The sequence below is a fragment of the Canis lupus genome, chromosome 1, assembly GCF_011100685.1.
Source record: "Canis lupus familiaris isolate Mischka breed German Shepherd chromosome 1, alternate assembly UU_Cfam_GSD_1.0, whole genome shotgun sequence".
NCBI lineage: Eukaryota > Metazoa > Chordata > Mammalia > Carnivora > Canidae > Canis > Canis lupus.
The window spans coordinates 30,155,313-30,171,280 of record NC_049222.1 but is presented as its reverse complement, the minus strand read 5'-3'; the positions used below and the strand labels follow the sequence as shown (position 1 = coordinate 30,171,280).

General features: G+C 44.5%; 1 protein-coding gene across 1 annotated transcript; it reads left to right on the top strand.

Moving 5' to 3' along the window:
- Positions 1-13,932: 13,932 nt before the first annotated feature.
- Positions 13,933-14,811, top strand: OLIG3 (oligodendrocyte transcription factor 3). The gene has a single exon (XM_038525582.1). It carries the CDS (start codon positions 13,993-13,995, stop codon positions 14,809-14,811), a length of 819 nt encoding a protein of 272 aa, XP_038381510.1. The 5' UTR covers positions 13,933-13,992.
- Positions 14,812-15,968: the final 1,157 nt, after the last annotated feature.

Here is a 15,968-nt window from a genome sequence, read left to right as displayed (position 1 = left end):
ACTTGGGGACATTGTGATACTAGCAGTACAATAAAAAACTAGATACAAAACACAGATATTAGGTATAGATGATACAATGCACAGCAGGTAAATATTGTGGAGTTTCAGGTGCTCTGGTTGAAAGTACAAGTATTAGTAAACCTTATTAGAGGCTTTTCGAGCTATGGCAAGGCTGAGAAATGTATTGTATATGTGTATGTATATGCTAACATTTTGTCAGGGTGCTTACTCTTGCCAAGTCTTTCCCCTTACCCTGATAGTGGTTATTGATCTTGTGAATGTTGTTGTTGTTGTTTTCCTATTCAACTAATCAAGGAACAGAGTTTATTGCATGATAAGCTGTAAGTAATCAGGTCCTTGAGGACATTTTGAAGCAGAGCCACCATTCTAGCCCTGGACTGCCTCCTTTCAGGTTTTACATAGAAGAAAAAGTTTGTATCTTGAAGGGGATGCTATTTGGGTCTCTGTTAGTCTCAGCTAAATCTAACTTTACTGACATAAACTATAAGAGACTCAGCACAGTCCTAGCACATAGTAAATATGCAGTTAATTATTATTTGTATCCAGAATGTCCCTCTCCCGCCATTTTTTGCCTTTAGAGATGCCCCCTATCTTTCAAAATCCAGGTGTGATGCCTCTTGTTCTGAGGCACCTTTTATTTCTCCATTCAGAAGGTCTAGCAAACATGGCTAGAATTATCCAGTACTATAGTGATTTGTTCGTATGGCTGTATTCTCTCTAGAGTCTTTGTAAATGGGAATCAGAGATAAATCAAATTTCTGTCCCTTCATAATGAAAAGTACTATACCATGCAATATATGTACTTCACAATTAACACTGAGAGTTTGATGTATCTGGTGAAGACTGTATTATGTGGTATAAAAGTTAAGCACTTTCGGGATTTAAAGTCATTGGGGAACTTTCTTGAAGGAGGTTGAATTTTAGGTAAACGTCAAAACAAGATTGAATTTGAATGGATGAAGAGGCAGAGGGAAAGTAGGCACAGCAGAAGGAACTATACTCAAAAGCATGGAATGGGTGAACAAGATGTGTGGAGAGAAAGGACCTGGCTTACCTAGAGCTTCTCTATAGGTCAGTGGAGGAAGAGAGCTGAGGAGATACAATGAGTTCCACTGCACAAGAGCTAGAGATACCAGCTTGTAATTATTCAGATACTAAGTTATCTGTTGCAGAGTATATTTTTATTATTTGTTTTGGGGACAGAGAAATAGATTAATTATAATTCTTCATTCATAGCATGCTCTCAGAATTGGCTCCAGTGTGTTTGTGTTCATGTTTATTTTGAATAACATAATAAACAGCTGTAAACACCCATCCCAGTACAGAAACTGGAACACTGACAATATCTTTTATAATTCTATGTGGTTTCTTCAATCTCATATTTCTCCCTCCATCACCCAAAGTATCTATTATCCTGAACCTGGGCTGATCCTTCTCTTAATTTTGTTCTTTTCTTTTTTTTAAATATAGAGTTTTTCCATTTCTCTGTGTATTGTTAATGAGTATGTGGTTTTGTTTTAGTAGTTTAAACTTTACAAAAAGGTTATTATTTCCCTTGTAATCATTTGGGACTCTCATTATTTCTTTTAATTTTATGTTGGTAAGAATTCATATTTTCATATACCACTATAGCTCATTCATTTAAACTGCTGAATAATTCTGTGATACCCTAATTTGTAGATCTATTTTCCTATTAATAATCATTTGCTACTGGAACAGAGAGATGCCAGGAGCATTCTAATGCAGAATAGGCATACAGGTTCAACAGCTTTGAGTGGAGGGGAATCTAGGAGTAGAATCGTGGAGTCATAGCATACATGAATGTTCAATTTTACAAGATAATACCAAACTTTTCCAAAGTGGCTGTACCAGTCTATACTCCCATTAGAAATGCATATGAGATTCTGTTGAACTACAGTGCCTTCAAGATTTGGTATTTTCAAACTTCTTAGTACTTGCATTGAATGGATTTAAAATGCTATCTCCTTGTGGTCTTTATTTGTCTTTTCCCGATAACTTAATGAGATTAAATATCTTTTCATAGATTTATTGGTCATATGGATTTCCTCTTCTGTGATATTTCAGTTTATGTCTTTTGCCCATTTTTCTATTATTTGTTTTGTATTGGTTTGTCAGCATTCTTTATGTATTTATGACACTAGCACTTTATTAGTCTTGTATGTTGCAAAGATCTTTTCTCAATTTATAATGGTCTTTCCCATCCTTTAAGATGAGTTATGATTAAAAGAAATCTATAATTTTAATTGTACATTATAATTTAATGTAGTTACATTAATCAACTTTTTTGCCTATTTAAAATACATGTCTATTTCAAAATCATAAATGTATTGATTTATTTTTAATGAAATGTTTTAAAGTTTTGCTCTTAAAATTTAAATTTGATCCACCTGAAGTCCATTTTTGTTTATGATTTGAGGTAGGGATTTAATTTCAAATTCCTATGTGAATGACCATTTTTTTTCCATTTCCTTCCCATATCTTTCTCTCTTTTCATGCATATACTCTCTTTATCTTATTTTGATAGTTGACATTCACACAGATTTCTTTCTGATCTTTCTATTCTATTCACTGGTCATTGTAACAATTCTGCACTGCCATTATTTCTTAAGCTTTAAAATAAGCCTTGGCATCAGATAGTGTAATTATTTCATCTATATCTTCATCATAAGAGCTTTGCTTTTCCTTGGTCCTTTATTTTATATATATATATTTTAGAATTATCTCAAGTTCTATTAAATATTCTATTGGGATTTTCTGTTATATTTTACTGAAATGATAGATTTCTATTGAGAATTGACACTGACTAAAGATATGTGAGACTTTTATAGGAAAATTATAAAACTTTATTTAATGAATTTTAAAAGATGAAATAAGGAGAGAGTTATACTATGTTTATAGAAAAGACTTAACATGTAAAGTTTAACATTATAAATACATTTATGTTATAAACATTTAAGGAATTCATGATTGGCAGGGCATTTATACACAATTTCTACATTGTTAGGCTGCATCAGACATACATGACTCCTGACTCCCATCTGGCAATTTTAATAAGATGATTGTCTTCATGTGACAGGAGAGACATTGTGACGCTACCATTACAAACAAGAAACAATTTTCCATTTTAGCATATGCCCTTCTTGCTTCTGTTTTTAATTTAACCCTTTTAAAAAGAATTTTAAAATATTGTGATTTTTAAAAATATCCAGAGCAGCCCGGGTAGCTCAATGGTTTAGCGCCACCTTCAGTCCAGGGTGTAATCCCAGAGACTCCAGATCGAGTCCCTGTATGGAGCCTGCTTCTCCCTGTCTGTGTCTTTGCCTCTCTCTCTCACCCTCTCTCTCTCTCTCTCTCTCTCTCTGTGTGCGTTTATGAATAAATACATAAAATCTTTTTTTTAAAAAAAAGAAAATATCCAGCAGTCAAGAACAAATAGGAAGAAATTATATAGGCAATATGGCTCTGGGATTTTCCATCATGGTAGATTTCCTTCATGGCAAAAAATGTATTTGTTGCAAATATGGACATTAAGTTTTCCAATTACACTAATAGCCATCCAGAGGAATTCCTTCAGGACCCAGGGTAGAAAAGCCAAAGTGACATAGCTGGTGAGATACTTTCTGTGAGATCTCTCTGTTTGGGAAGCACTCCACATCTGGAACACTCCCCAAGACTTCTATCTGGGACTAGCCTGAGGCAAAATATATTACCTCAGCTACCCCCAATCCTTGCAATGGCTCCTCAGACACTCTCCCCAAATGTCTATTACTGCAGGCCTGTCCACAGTCCTACATTGTGGCTACAAAGCCCTTTTGTGCCACATCCTACCTCAGAGATGCCACTTACCCATCACTTTCCTCCGTTTGGAAAATTAAGATTTTCCTGTGCTCTACTTCTCATATTCTTGGCCCATCTTTTTAGTCCAGCCTTTGCTGGCCACACGTGCACTGCATATCACTTGCTTTCTACCTAGGGTTTCATGAGAACACCTGTGGAACTGCCTTGTCACTCCCATATGTGTGGCCCAGAACTGTGGAGGTATTTAATCATGAACAGCCCTCACCAATGGAAGGGGAGAGGCTAGAAACAATGGAAAAATGCTTCTCCATTTCATCCTTGGGTGAACACATTCTATGTATTCACAAGAAGGACTCAAGAGAAGTCAAGTCCCAGTTTTCCATAGCAGTGGTCAGCTTGACAAAACATCTTTTCATTGACCATTCTTCTTTCTGTCTTTTACTCTCCCCACACCCTCACTCCTGTTGTCTGGGGTCACTTTCTAAATAAATGTCCTGCACGAAGAGAAACCAACCTAAAACAAGAAGACATATTCTTAAAGATCTGTTCTCTCTGCCTCCAGAACGAGAGCCCAGTCTTTTAAAATGGCCAATATTAATCACCAAAATCTAAAGGTCACATTTATAGTTCTTTCAGGAAATGATAGGCCCTCTTTTCTTTTTAGCATGTAGGATATAACACCATAAGTTCAGGGGGTCATATTTTCTTTGACTTCATTTCCCCACAACCTCTAATTGGGGTGATATATAGTACATACTCAAGAAATGCTGAAATAGAGATGCCTGGGTGGCTCAGTGGTTGAGAGTCAGCCTTTGGCTCAGGGTGTGACCCAGGGGTCCTGGGATCAAGTTCCGCATCCGGCTCCCCACAGGGAGCCTGGTTCTCCCTCTGCCTCTCTCTCTGAATGTCTCTTATGAATAAATAATTTTTTTAACAAATATGCTGACATGAATGAATGAATGAATGAGCAATACCCTGGTTTGGGTTTTTTTCCCCAAGATATCAGTGGTAGGACTCTGACCAGATCAAAGTAGGATTGACTCAGTACTACTCATTGGGTTTTCCAAATCCCAAAGGACAAATAGCACAAACCTGCTTCTCTGTATGAAACCAATCCTGATCCAATAGACCCAAAGAATCCCCACCCTGAGCCACGGGTATCAAGGATGGATGTGTGATTAGATATTAATAGCAAGACTGAGTTGTAAAATTTTGATTGGGATTCAGACCTTAAATAAGCCTACTGGTATCCAGGGCTTTCCATAAGAGAAAAACAAAGCAAATTTTAAATCATGTTTATTCCTAAAGTCTTTCTTTATAACTAATAAACAATAGAAACTTCCCAACCACATTGTTTGAGGAACTGAGAACTCTTTATACTGCCTTTTGAAACTAATGAATCTATATCTTAATTTTATTTCTAAAAGTTATAGTTTCCAAGTACTGGCTCCAACTTCTAAGAGGTTCTTTGGTATACTTTTTATTTACTACTAATTCTCAACTTGCCAGGCAGTGGGGGCAATGGGAAAGGATGAGTCCTGCCTTAATAGTGAGGGTTGATATAAGACAATGTTAAAAGAATACCAGGATAATATTTTTACAAGGTAAACTATAAAAGAATAAAGCTTAACAAATATTTTTGGCTGGTAAAATTATATACAGAAAACAGAGGAAGACAATATCGCATTTCAAAAGCATAATACTGCATGATTTTAAAAGGTTTACAAAGCACTACTTAGCTCTCACAGTGGTGTATGTCAAGAGTATTACTATTTTTCATTGTGCAGATGACAAAACAAAAGTTCAGAAATGGTAAGAAACCTAGGTAACAAATCCTACACAGGAAATTTTCTGGGTTTTATGAGGTCTTGACTTGTGTAATATCTGTCTCTGGTCTTCATAGCATGAGAGGGCACTCTCAGCAATGGGGAAGTGGCATCTCTAAGATGTTTACAACAAAACAGTTCTTTTAAAAAATACTGAATATCTCTCCCAGAACTCATCTTTCATATAACCTCATGGCGTTTGCCAGCCTTGGCCAGAAGACAACTTTTTAAAGAATTCTACACGTTATTCCACGTGTATTTGTATTCTTTGTTACTATGTATTTTTGTTCCCTTTATTATTGTTGGCTTTCTCAAATAGGGACATGAAGGAAACCACAAATGTTGAGAGGAGCTATTCCCCTCTTACTCTAGTCCTGTCTTTAAAAAGGGTTTCAATGCCAGGTTGCATATACCCTTTACTTTCAGTTTCTACAGCTATTTAAAACTCTTAAGTAGAATTGCTTATAGACTCTTAGCCTCCATCTTTCCCGCCACACATTATCTTTCAGCAGTATTTTTCTATGGGGTGTCTGTTATTGGCATTACTTTCCCCAAAAGCATTATTTTCCATTGAATGTAATCACTTCAATTAATAAATCTAATGGGAGCAAAAGAGCTATTATCCACCGCTTTTCTTTTCAGGAGGCAAAACTTTGATAAAGATGAAAAGATAAAGCAAGTGTAGCAAGTGTCCTTGAAAAAAGTATATGCAGAATTACATTTTTCTTTTTATACAAATAAATCACATATAAAACCATTACCCAGAGGGGGTGAAAATTCACTCTGGAAAGAATTTTAAAATAAGCCTATAAGTACATGTCAACAAAATAAAAATGGCCTTTTTCTAACTATGCATTTCATAGTCTTGTACTCTAAGTAAATGCACTACTGCATTATAAGCAATTATTGGGACAGTGGAGTTGTCCTTCAGTATAATGTTAAAAGGTTTTAAAAGTAAGGTTAAAAAGTTGCTTTTCCCCCCTTTTGTCAGGAGAAAAAAAATCAGGGACTTATTTGGGAGCACTGTCCAGCAGCATCAGGGTAGCTTTAGTATTAACTATTAAAAATTCTATTTCTCAGTAAGGTTCCAACTTTATTTCAATAGCAGTTTCTGAGCTATCCCAATATTCAGAAGTCCCATCCTCAAAGGATTGGTTGGTGTTCTCATTCCCACAGCTTTCTCTCTGGCAATTTCACTGACCTAATCACAAATTGCAGGATGGATGAGTGAAGGAAGAGTGCCATGGAGTTCCCTGGCATGTAGCTATGATCAGCAAACTTGCTCAGACTTTAGAAAGCAGCCACAGATGTGCTCCATATTAAAATATTATTAGGATTACATTTCCCTAAGTTTATAAAGTCAAAATACATTTGAGGAGCACTTTCATACAAATAACTCCACAAAATGCCCTCAAAGGTAGAATCAAGATTGTGTATTATGATCTAAGGACACATGCACAGTGCTTTATATGACCTCCTCTTTCTTTTCCCCTCGATTACAAAGTTTATTTTCTAAAAGTCTTTTCATATTATTAGACTTGCCATAATAAAAAGGGGGGAGGGTAGAAAGTTCCAAAGTATCTAATTGAAATGCTTCTATGAACACAAGTAGTCCAATATTCTGCTATTTCTTATTACAAAGGTAGTAGAATAAATAATCAAATTTACTAGGGGAAAAAATGTAGGTTTAAAAGATTATCGAGTTTCTCTCATCAATATGTTAAATAATTCTATGTTATGAAAAGATATTAATTTCCATTATCATTTTATGTTGTAAAATTAACATATCCCAAATGTATAAGATGTTTTTACTACAAATGCTTGATATAATACTATTAAGAATATCATATCAGTTGTTAAGGAGGAAACTCAGACTGGTCTGGTCTGCAAGTAAAACATAGAAAGAAATATCTAGAAATATTAAGTGATTATTTGTTTTCAGCCTGCTTCTTTTATCCCCATTCCCCCTACAAAAGATAACAGGATTTGAGGTTTGAACTGTCTGAATAATTGCTCTAATTGTATTGTATATTATGATATGATGTAAAGATATCAGAATTTTCATCAGATGAAAATTCAGTCAATATTATAAATGGTGACCATTTGGTTTCATAAACTTTATATTCAGTCTGTTGGTGTCATGCAAATAAAGTAAAACATACTTATAAGTAGAAAAATAGAATGGGCTAATGACAAAGGAACATATATAACATTTTCATTTGTTTTTAGAAATGATGAAGAAGATTCCACCCGGTCCATACCACAGATTCTCTATAAAATGAATCAGCCATAGAAATGTTAATTTTTGAAAACTGCCATTTTGACTTTTCAAGGTTCAGTAGCAGATAGACACCTTAATTATCATTTTCTCAAAATACTGTGTGTAAATCTGTATTTGTTAGAGGTCAATATTATATTAACTCCAACTCTATTTATGAACAGGTGTGTAATAACTAAAAAATAACATTCCTTTTTGCTTAGGACTCAAAGGCTTCAAATAAATATTTTACTGTATCTGCACAAATACACATGTAAGTTTCAGAACTTATGTGTATGACATAAATGTTAACATCTCTTTAATCCTCTGCTGCTCTATACATAGGTTCGTATATTCTAATTCCTTCGTGGCATCTATCTTTTTATACACTTTATGTATGACCATGAACATTATTGAACACAAGATGAAAATAATACATTTGCCACATTGGGTACTTATATCTAAAATAAATATTTGTCTCTAAAATAAAACTAAATTCCTTAAGCACTTTAGCAAAAAATATAGCAATATGTGTTGAACTTAACTGCGTAATTGGAAGATGATACAAAAACTTCCAAAAGCAAGAGCAGAATTTAGTATTCTGTGCCATTGTGTATTAAGATATCAAGCTGCATACAGCGTCTTTATAAAATCACAAAGAATTAAATTAATAACAATAAACTACTAATAAGAAATCATCTACTTAACGGCTCTTAAAGTATTGGTATTAACGGAGCCACAAATCCAAAATGTCAGGGCACATGCCAAGACTGTGTGTATAAGTATGCAAATTTTAATATAACTCATCAGTTTATGTGATTGATCACCAGTGATATTTAAATCAACCTAAACATTCCAATCTTGAGGAAAAATGTTTTCAATTTATAGACTTTCCTCAGAATTGAAAATTCAGTAGTTTTGGCAATTGAGCAGATGTTGCCAGAAAGCAAAGAAGAAAAAGTACTGAACTATGCTCACTAATTGAACAAAATCCTATAATGGAAGCCCAGAAGTTCGTATCTCCTTTGACTAAAGTCAGTCTTTAAATAATTATAATTAGTCTGTAAGTTCTAGCCAGCCTTGCTGCTTATGCATCATTAAAATCAAACTTCTAGTTCTGCCGATGTATTAACTTGTCTATATATTCACATAATTAGCACCTCATCATTTTATGCTATTCTGGGACTTCCTCGCATCCTCCAGTCTCACATCCAACGTTGCAAAAAGCAGTTACTATCGCCTCATAAAATTCTGCTGTCCTTCAACTTCTGCTATTTTTCCTGCGTGAAAGCCAGATTTTTTAAAGATGAGAAACACTACACAGATGAATGAGTGTTTATTTTGTAAAATATGAAGAAACCCAGAAAACAGAAACATTTCAGTCGGTTGGCTCAGATCCATCCTCTCCGGCCCTTCTAGCACCTACTTAATTGTTGGGATTTCGATTTTGGCATCTCCAACTGCAGGGCTCGGAGTTCAGTGCTCTCGCCACACTCGGGCACCCGGGATGCGCCGCTGCAAGTGGAGAGAATTCCTGCCTGGCTGATATTTACTTTTTATAAAACTCTCTCTCTCTCTCTCTCTCTCTCTCTCTCTCTCTCTCGGTTTCTTTGATCAAAGCTTCGATGACCCCCCTCCCACACTGCTATTATGGTGAAGTGATTGTTTTACTCGGATAAAGAAAGAAACTACTTTTTGAGAAGTTCCTCCGTGGTCAGCTAGTTTTCAGGCTATTCCTCCGGTTGCACTTGATGGAACATCTTTAGAGATATTGGGGGTTCCCTTTCATCTTTTCTGTTTCGGAAGGGGGTTTGGGTTAAAAGGTGAAGCCCACAGGGCAGCCTCCCGCCGTTCGGTCTCGGCCAAAGTTTCTGTCGGTCAAGTTTGAGGCTGCAGGAGCGAGGGGAGCCCCTGGACGCCGCCGCGTGACCGGCTCCTCGCAGGGGCCGCCGGGCGGGTCAGCCAGCGAGGGCGCCCGCCTCCGGGCTCCGACCCCGGGGGGGCGGGGGGGGCTCGCTCCTGAGCCCAAGTGGCCGCGGCTCGGGCCGAGCGGGCAGCTTCGGGAGCGGAGCTCGGTGGCTGCAGCTGCGGAGCGGTGGGCGCGGCACCGAGGCGCACGCACGCGGCCAGGGTAAGAGCCGCTCGCGGAGGATCTGGATGGGGGGCGGGGGACAGGGAGCGCCGGGAAGCCGTGGGAGCCGGTCCGCGGGAGCCGGGGCTGCACAGCTGAGGCCGTGCGCCCGGGGCGCGCGGGGACGCCGAGCGGCTCTCCGGACCGGGCCCCCGCGACCACCCGCCGCCGGCTCGGGTAGCACAAAGGCTCAGAAGCTCACAGGCTCGGCCCCGGGCGGGACTGAGTGGCGAGAAGCGGCCGCGGGCCTTGGGACACACCTGTTGCGGGAGGTCGCCCTCCGCCTCCGCGCCGCCCCCTGCGCCCCGAGCTGCGGGGGGCGCGGGGTGTGGCCCGAGGGAGCGCGGCCCCGCGCCGCCGCCGGTCTGAAGTCCCTTGACTGGGGCCCTGGCGGGGCCAAGGTCACGGTGCGTCTCCGGCTGAGGCCCCTCTGGGCTGCTGCAGCCTCCGGCCGGGGCCCGCTCCCCTGCTCTGCGCTCCGCTCCCGCCGGGCAGGGGCCGCTCTGGGACGGAGCCCGCGCCCGCGGCTCGCTGCCCCCCCCCACCCCCGAGGGCTGAGCGGCGTTCGCGGGGGGGTCCTTGAGGCCAGAGCCACTCCGCCAGCAGAGCGCGGGGGAGCAGCGCCTGCACAGCGGATGGGGCGCCTCTGCCTTTGGGGTTCCGGTCAGTACCAACCCATTTCATGGAGAGCAAAGTTGTGGCTCCTTTCCTCCTCCCTGTTCTCATTGTTGGTTCCTGCAAGAGGTAGGGAGTGGGGAACAAGCTTCCTTAGGGGCGTCTGGGCCCCTGCAAGTAGGCCCGGAAGAGCTTCCCTGATGGGGCCCGGGACCAAGGACTGTCCCACGCTCACTGTAGAGAGGCCTGGCAGGAAAGCAGGGAGGAGAGGGCGCGTCGCGTCCCGTCCCGGACTATGACAGAGGGCCCTTGGCCTGGACACGGCAGATGTGCCACATCAAGCAGATCTACCCTCGCTTTACCGGAGCTGAACATCTGTTAAGGGTGGAGGGGTCTGGTCCTCGTAGGCAGAGGCGACCCTCCTTCCCCACCTGGCGCAGCACCCTCTCGGAGCCGGTCACAGTGGCCTGCGTCCCCCACTCGGTGGAAGGGCGGGGCTGAGGGAGAGGCTTCTGGTTTGGATTCCCAGAACCCTGGTGTTTGTCTGTCCAGCCCCAAAAGTGAGTTGTTCCGCTCGCATTTCAAGGACCTCTTCCTTTTTTCCTGTCTCCTTCTCTATTAATTTGAGAAAAGTTTACACCTTATTTCATATTGTCCACTGAGGACATGGGGATTTCTTTTAAGGTGAAATATCTTTTAGCAGCGTGATTTTTTCTACTCCTTCATTTGCAATCCTTCGCTCAAACTAGACTTTGCTTACTTCCTGAAATCAAAACTGAGGTACAGCATTCTCATTTTGGACGTGAGAAAGAACGAAGTCGATGGATGCTCAAGGATCAGGAAGGTGGTACAGGAGGACGGCGGGGCCGGGCCTGTGCGCTGGCCCAAAGCTGGGAAACCGCATTCCTCCGTGTGGCGCTCCCAGGGCTCCCCGGGCCCGCAAGACGTGAGCAGCAGAGAAGCGCAGATCTGGACCCCGCCTCTCCACCCATCCTCCCTCCATCACCTGAGACTGTTTCCGAACACATGCAGATGATCTGGAACCCTTTTTCTCAGACGCAGCTGGGGGGTGGGGGGGAGGATGTTGCCCAAATGCATGCATCTGGCGAATTAAGAAACATTTCTTTGGCTTGGATATTAGAAGTGCGTTCGGACATCAGTCTTTCCTCATTCAATCCAATCTCTTGGATTCTTCCTTTTAATAAATTTTCCTTCTCCGGAGGTGGAAACAGTAGGAGGATAGGAGGTGTGAGTCCAATCTTCAAGGGCACCGAAGTCCTGGCCTTGAGGAGGGACTCTTGGCCATTTTCCTTTCTAACAGAGAAGCAAAGTTCCGTGTAGAACAGCATCAGTTCCAATGCTGCGCCTCCCCCTCCGGCTGGTACTGCGAGCGCAGCTTTCGAGGAGAGACGGTCAAAGGGGCACAGCCTCGCAGGGCGTGCAGACTCCGGGCCTGGGCACACCACCCTCTTCGCTTGACCGTTCCGTTTGTGTCAATGGAAGTGAGGCCTCCTCCACTTCGAGAGTCTTAGAGAGGTGAACTAACAGCCGCGCAGTCCGAGGCCCTAGCTGACCCAGATTCCGGGATTGTTCCGGTCTCGCATTTTCCATCCACGCAGCCACAACCTGGCATTTGCGTCTGGTTCCTCAGAGCCCAGAGCGTGGCGGTGCCCAGGCTCTTCCAGAGGCCGCGCTGGGGCTCCCAGGGGTTTCTACTTTCCCTCCCCTCACACTGCTTAGCTAGTCCCGACTGACAAAAACACTGCAAGGTGGAAGGAAGATCCGCACCCGCCTCCGCACCCGAACCGAAGGTTCCAAACTCCCGGCCTCCTTTATCCCAGAATTCGCGGTGCCATGACCGCAGTGCCCAGGCGCGCACGCCTAAGGGGCTTTCCAGATCCCTTCGCTGCGGAACACACACGCACACGCACACGCACACGCACACACACTCGTCGTTTCTTATTCGACCCTGAGCGCTCACTTTCCCTGGCCCGCCTGAGTGCGGCGGCCCCAGCCGGCGGCCCCAGCCTGGTGGCGCTGAGCTGTCGATGCTCCCCCCGCGCGCCCGCACAGTGGCCCGAGGCCGCCCGGCGGAGCTGCCCCTCCAGCTTCCGTGAGCGCCGGGTTCTGGGGGTGCGGGGGAGCCCCAGCAGGAACAATCTCTGGAGTTCTAGGGAACCTCTCCAAGCTCTCCCTGCCCCCTCGGCTCCTTTTCCTCCCCTCCCTTTCTCAACTTGCTCTTCTCGGAACACCAGGGTTGGGTTTTTTGGTTTTCCTCTAGGTTTTTTTCCGCCTCAGATCCGGGGGGCGGGGAGAAGTTAAAGAATTGTGCAAAGCAAATTCTTTCAGTAATCTGTTTATTTAAACGAGGGGACCAAAAACAAACAAACAAAAAGAGCAAAAATAAAAACAAGAGACCCATCCCCACACTGTGTCGGAGGCAAACCCTTCGCCAGACACGGACATCCCATTGAAACCACATCAGAAGGGCCCAATAAACAAAATGAACACGATGTCGGTGTTTAGGAAAAGAAACCTAATACAAACCAGTTCAGACAATGCACATCGGCACGCGGTCCCCCCCCCCCCCCCCCCGGCCCCGGCGCGTGGAACCTGCCCTCCAACCGCATCTCTGTCCTTGAAACAGTTCCATAGGACTTCTTTGGCTCACATTTCCCAAAACTTGGGAGTTGCTGTGCAGAAAAGAGAATGTTTCAATTCCTCTCTCCAAATCCTGAGGAATCTCCGACAACTGCCCGGCCCTCTCTCCTTCCGGTCGATCGATTCCTTAGGTGTGATTTGGTTAGGGAAATTGTGGGGGAGGGGGAGCAAAGTTTAAAAAAAAAAATCAGGAAGGAGCGAGCTGGAGGGGTGAGTGTGTCAATCAGAGGGTTTTGTGCCTTGGGGCTCCTAGCGGTTCTGAGCAGAGGTGTCCCAGGGCGGCCCCACAATGAATATGAATAGGAATCCTTGCTAAATGGGACAGCAAAGCGCACCGCCCTGAATGATGGCACGTCATCCTAACCAGCGCAGGATAGATAGGAGGGTTCCTTTTGTCTCTTTTCTCCGGCGCAGCTCTATAAAAGCCCCTCTTTTTCAGCGTGAGGTTAGTGCAAGCATACACCAACTCGCTGTCCAGGAAACAGCCGAGCCAGAGAGAAGGGAGTGGGGAGGGGGAAAGGCAGTGCTTCAGCTTTTCTTCTCACGTCTTGTCGCTGAGAAGTGGGTCGTTGGGCTGTGCAGATTTTTTTTTTTAATTCAAGATTTTCTTTAATTTCCCACCTAAAGCCTCCCCACGGTAGGGCCGCATCCCCCGTAATAAAATGAATTCTGATTCGAGCTCTGTCTCCAGCAGAGCTTCATCGCCGGACATGGATGAGATGTATCTGAGGGAACATCACCACCGCCACCACCACCACCAGGAGAGCCGTCTCAACTCGGTCTCCTCCACTCAGGGCGACATGGTGCAGAAGATGCCCGGGGAGAGTCTCTCGCGGGCCGGCGCCAAGGCCACGGGCGAGAGTAGCAAGTACAAAATCAAGAAGCAGCTGTCGGAGCAGGACCTACAGCAATTACGGCTGAAGATCAACGGCCGCGAGCGCAAGCGGATGCACGACCTCAACCTAGCCATGGACGGGCTGCGCGAGGTCATGCCCTACGCGCACGGGCCCTCGGTGCGCAAGCTCTCCAAGATCGCCACTCTCCTGCTGGCCAGAAACTACATCCTCATGCTCACCAGCTCCCTGGAGGAGATGAAGAGGTTGGTTGGCGAGATCTACGGGGGCCACCACTCTGCCTTCCACTGCGGGACCGTGGGCCACTCCGCCGGCCACCCAGCACACGCCGCCAACGCCGTGCACCCGGTGCACCCCATCCTGGGCGGCGCGCTCTCGTCCGGCAACGCCTCGTCGCCGCTGTCCGCCGCCTCGCTGCCGGCCATCGGCACCATTCGACCTCCCCACTCTCTGCTCAAGGCGCCCTCCACGCCGCCGGCCCTGCAGCTGGGCAGCGGCTTCCAGCACTGGGCCGGGCTGCCCTGCCCCTGCACCATCTGCCAGATGCCGCCGCCGCCGCACCTTTCCGCCCTCTCCACCGCCAACATGGCTCGGCTGTCGGCCGAGTCGAAGGACTTGCTCAAGTGAGCAGCGGACCGCCCGGCTGCCGAGGATGAGGGGAGAGAGGCGGGGGGGACCGCGGCGCTGGGCCGGGAGGGAAGGGGGTGGCTGCGCACCCGGTTGGCGGGGAGGGTGAGCGCGGAGTCGCGGCCCCCACTCCGCGTGAGAGATCTCGGACCCCCGTAGACCCCGGGAGGGAAAGGACCAGAACCAAACTGCGATTTCTAGGTGGTGACGGAGGCGGACTCAAACCAGACGTCGTGTGTTTTGCATGCATGCTTCTTTTCCCCATGCCGCGCCAGTATTTCTCACTTACATATGCTCTTGTCAAAACTGCATTTGTTGTATAAAGACGGGATCGGTGTGGTTAAAAACTTGCAAAGGGACTTTAGAGTGGGCTTTCTCTGGCTCTACGTTCTCACCTGAGAAAAGACAGTATCCCTTTTTTGCAAAACAAATGTAAATATTTCCTTGAGATGGATGCAATTACGATGGTCACTATCCTCTCCATAGCAGTTTTTCTAGAGACAATGAGAGAAAGGGAAAGGGAGAGGAAGAGAGAGAGAGAGAGAGAGAGATTGATCAAGACCCAAGTTTTGAATCTCAACTCCGGTCCAGGGCATGACATCTCTTATGTGGGTTTTCCTTCAGACGCAGTGTAGGTCAAAAGAATGCATGCATGCTTCTAAATGAATCTTATCTAAACATGTTATGCAGGCCGTGATGCCATTTTCCTTGTAACAAGGATTTATTAGTGAATTCTCCGAAGTATCCATATATCTGTCTGTGGTTGTATGAAATGAAAAAAAGGGGGGGCAGAGTGCAAAGACCCAAACTCACGCACAAGCGCTTCTTCCCCCAGCCCTACCCTCACCCTCACCCCCTCTGAACTCCATTCCCAAACTCCATCCCTAGGCTGTTCTAGGGGCCAGCTATTGACAGAGCTTGGGCTCCCTCTACTAGCTTGCCCCATCCCCCACTTGCTCAGTGATTCTGCATGCGGGGTTGGCTCTCTCTATCATCAGCTTTGAAAAGTTATCGTGGTTTGGGGAGGGGTGCCGTTTTTTATTTTCCTGAACATTTGCTTGAAATATTTTGTTAGGGCCTCAAAGACAATACCTGTCTTTATTTTTTATATATTCTTGATAACTATGATATATTTATTAATAACCAGTGTTTCTGGA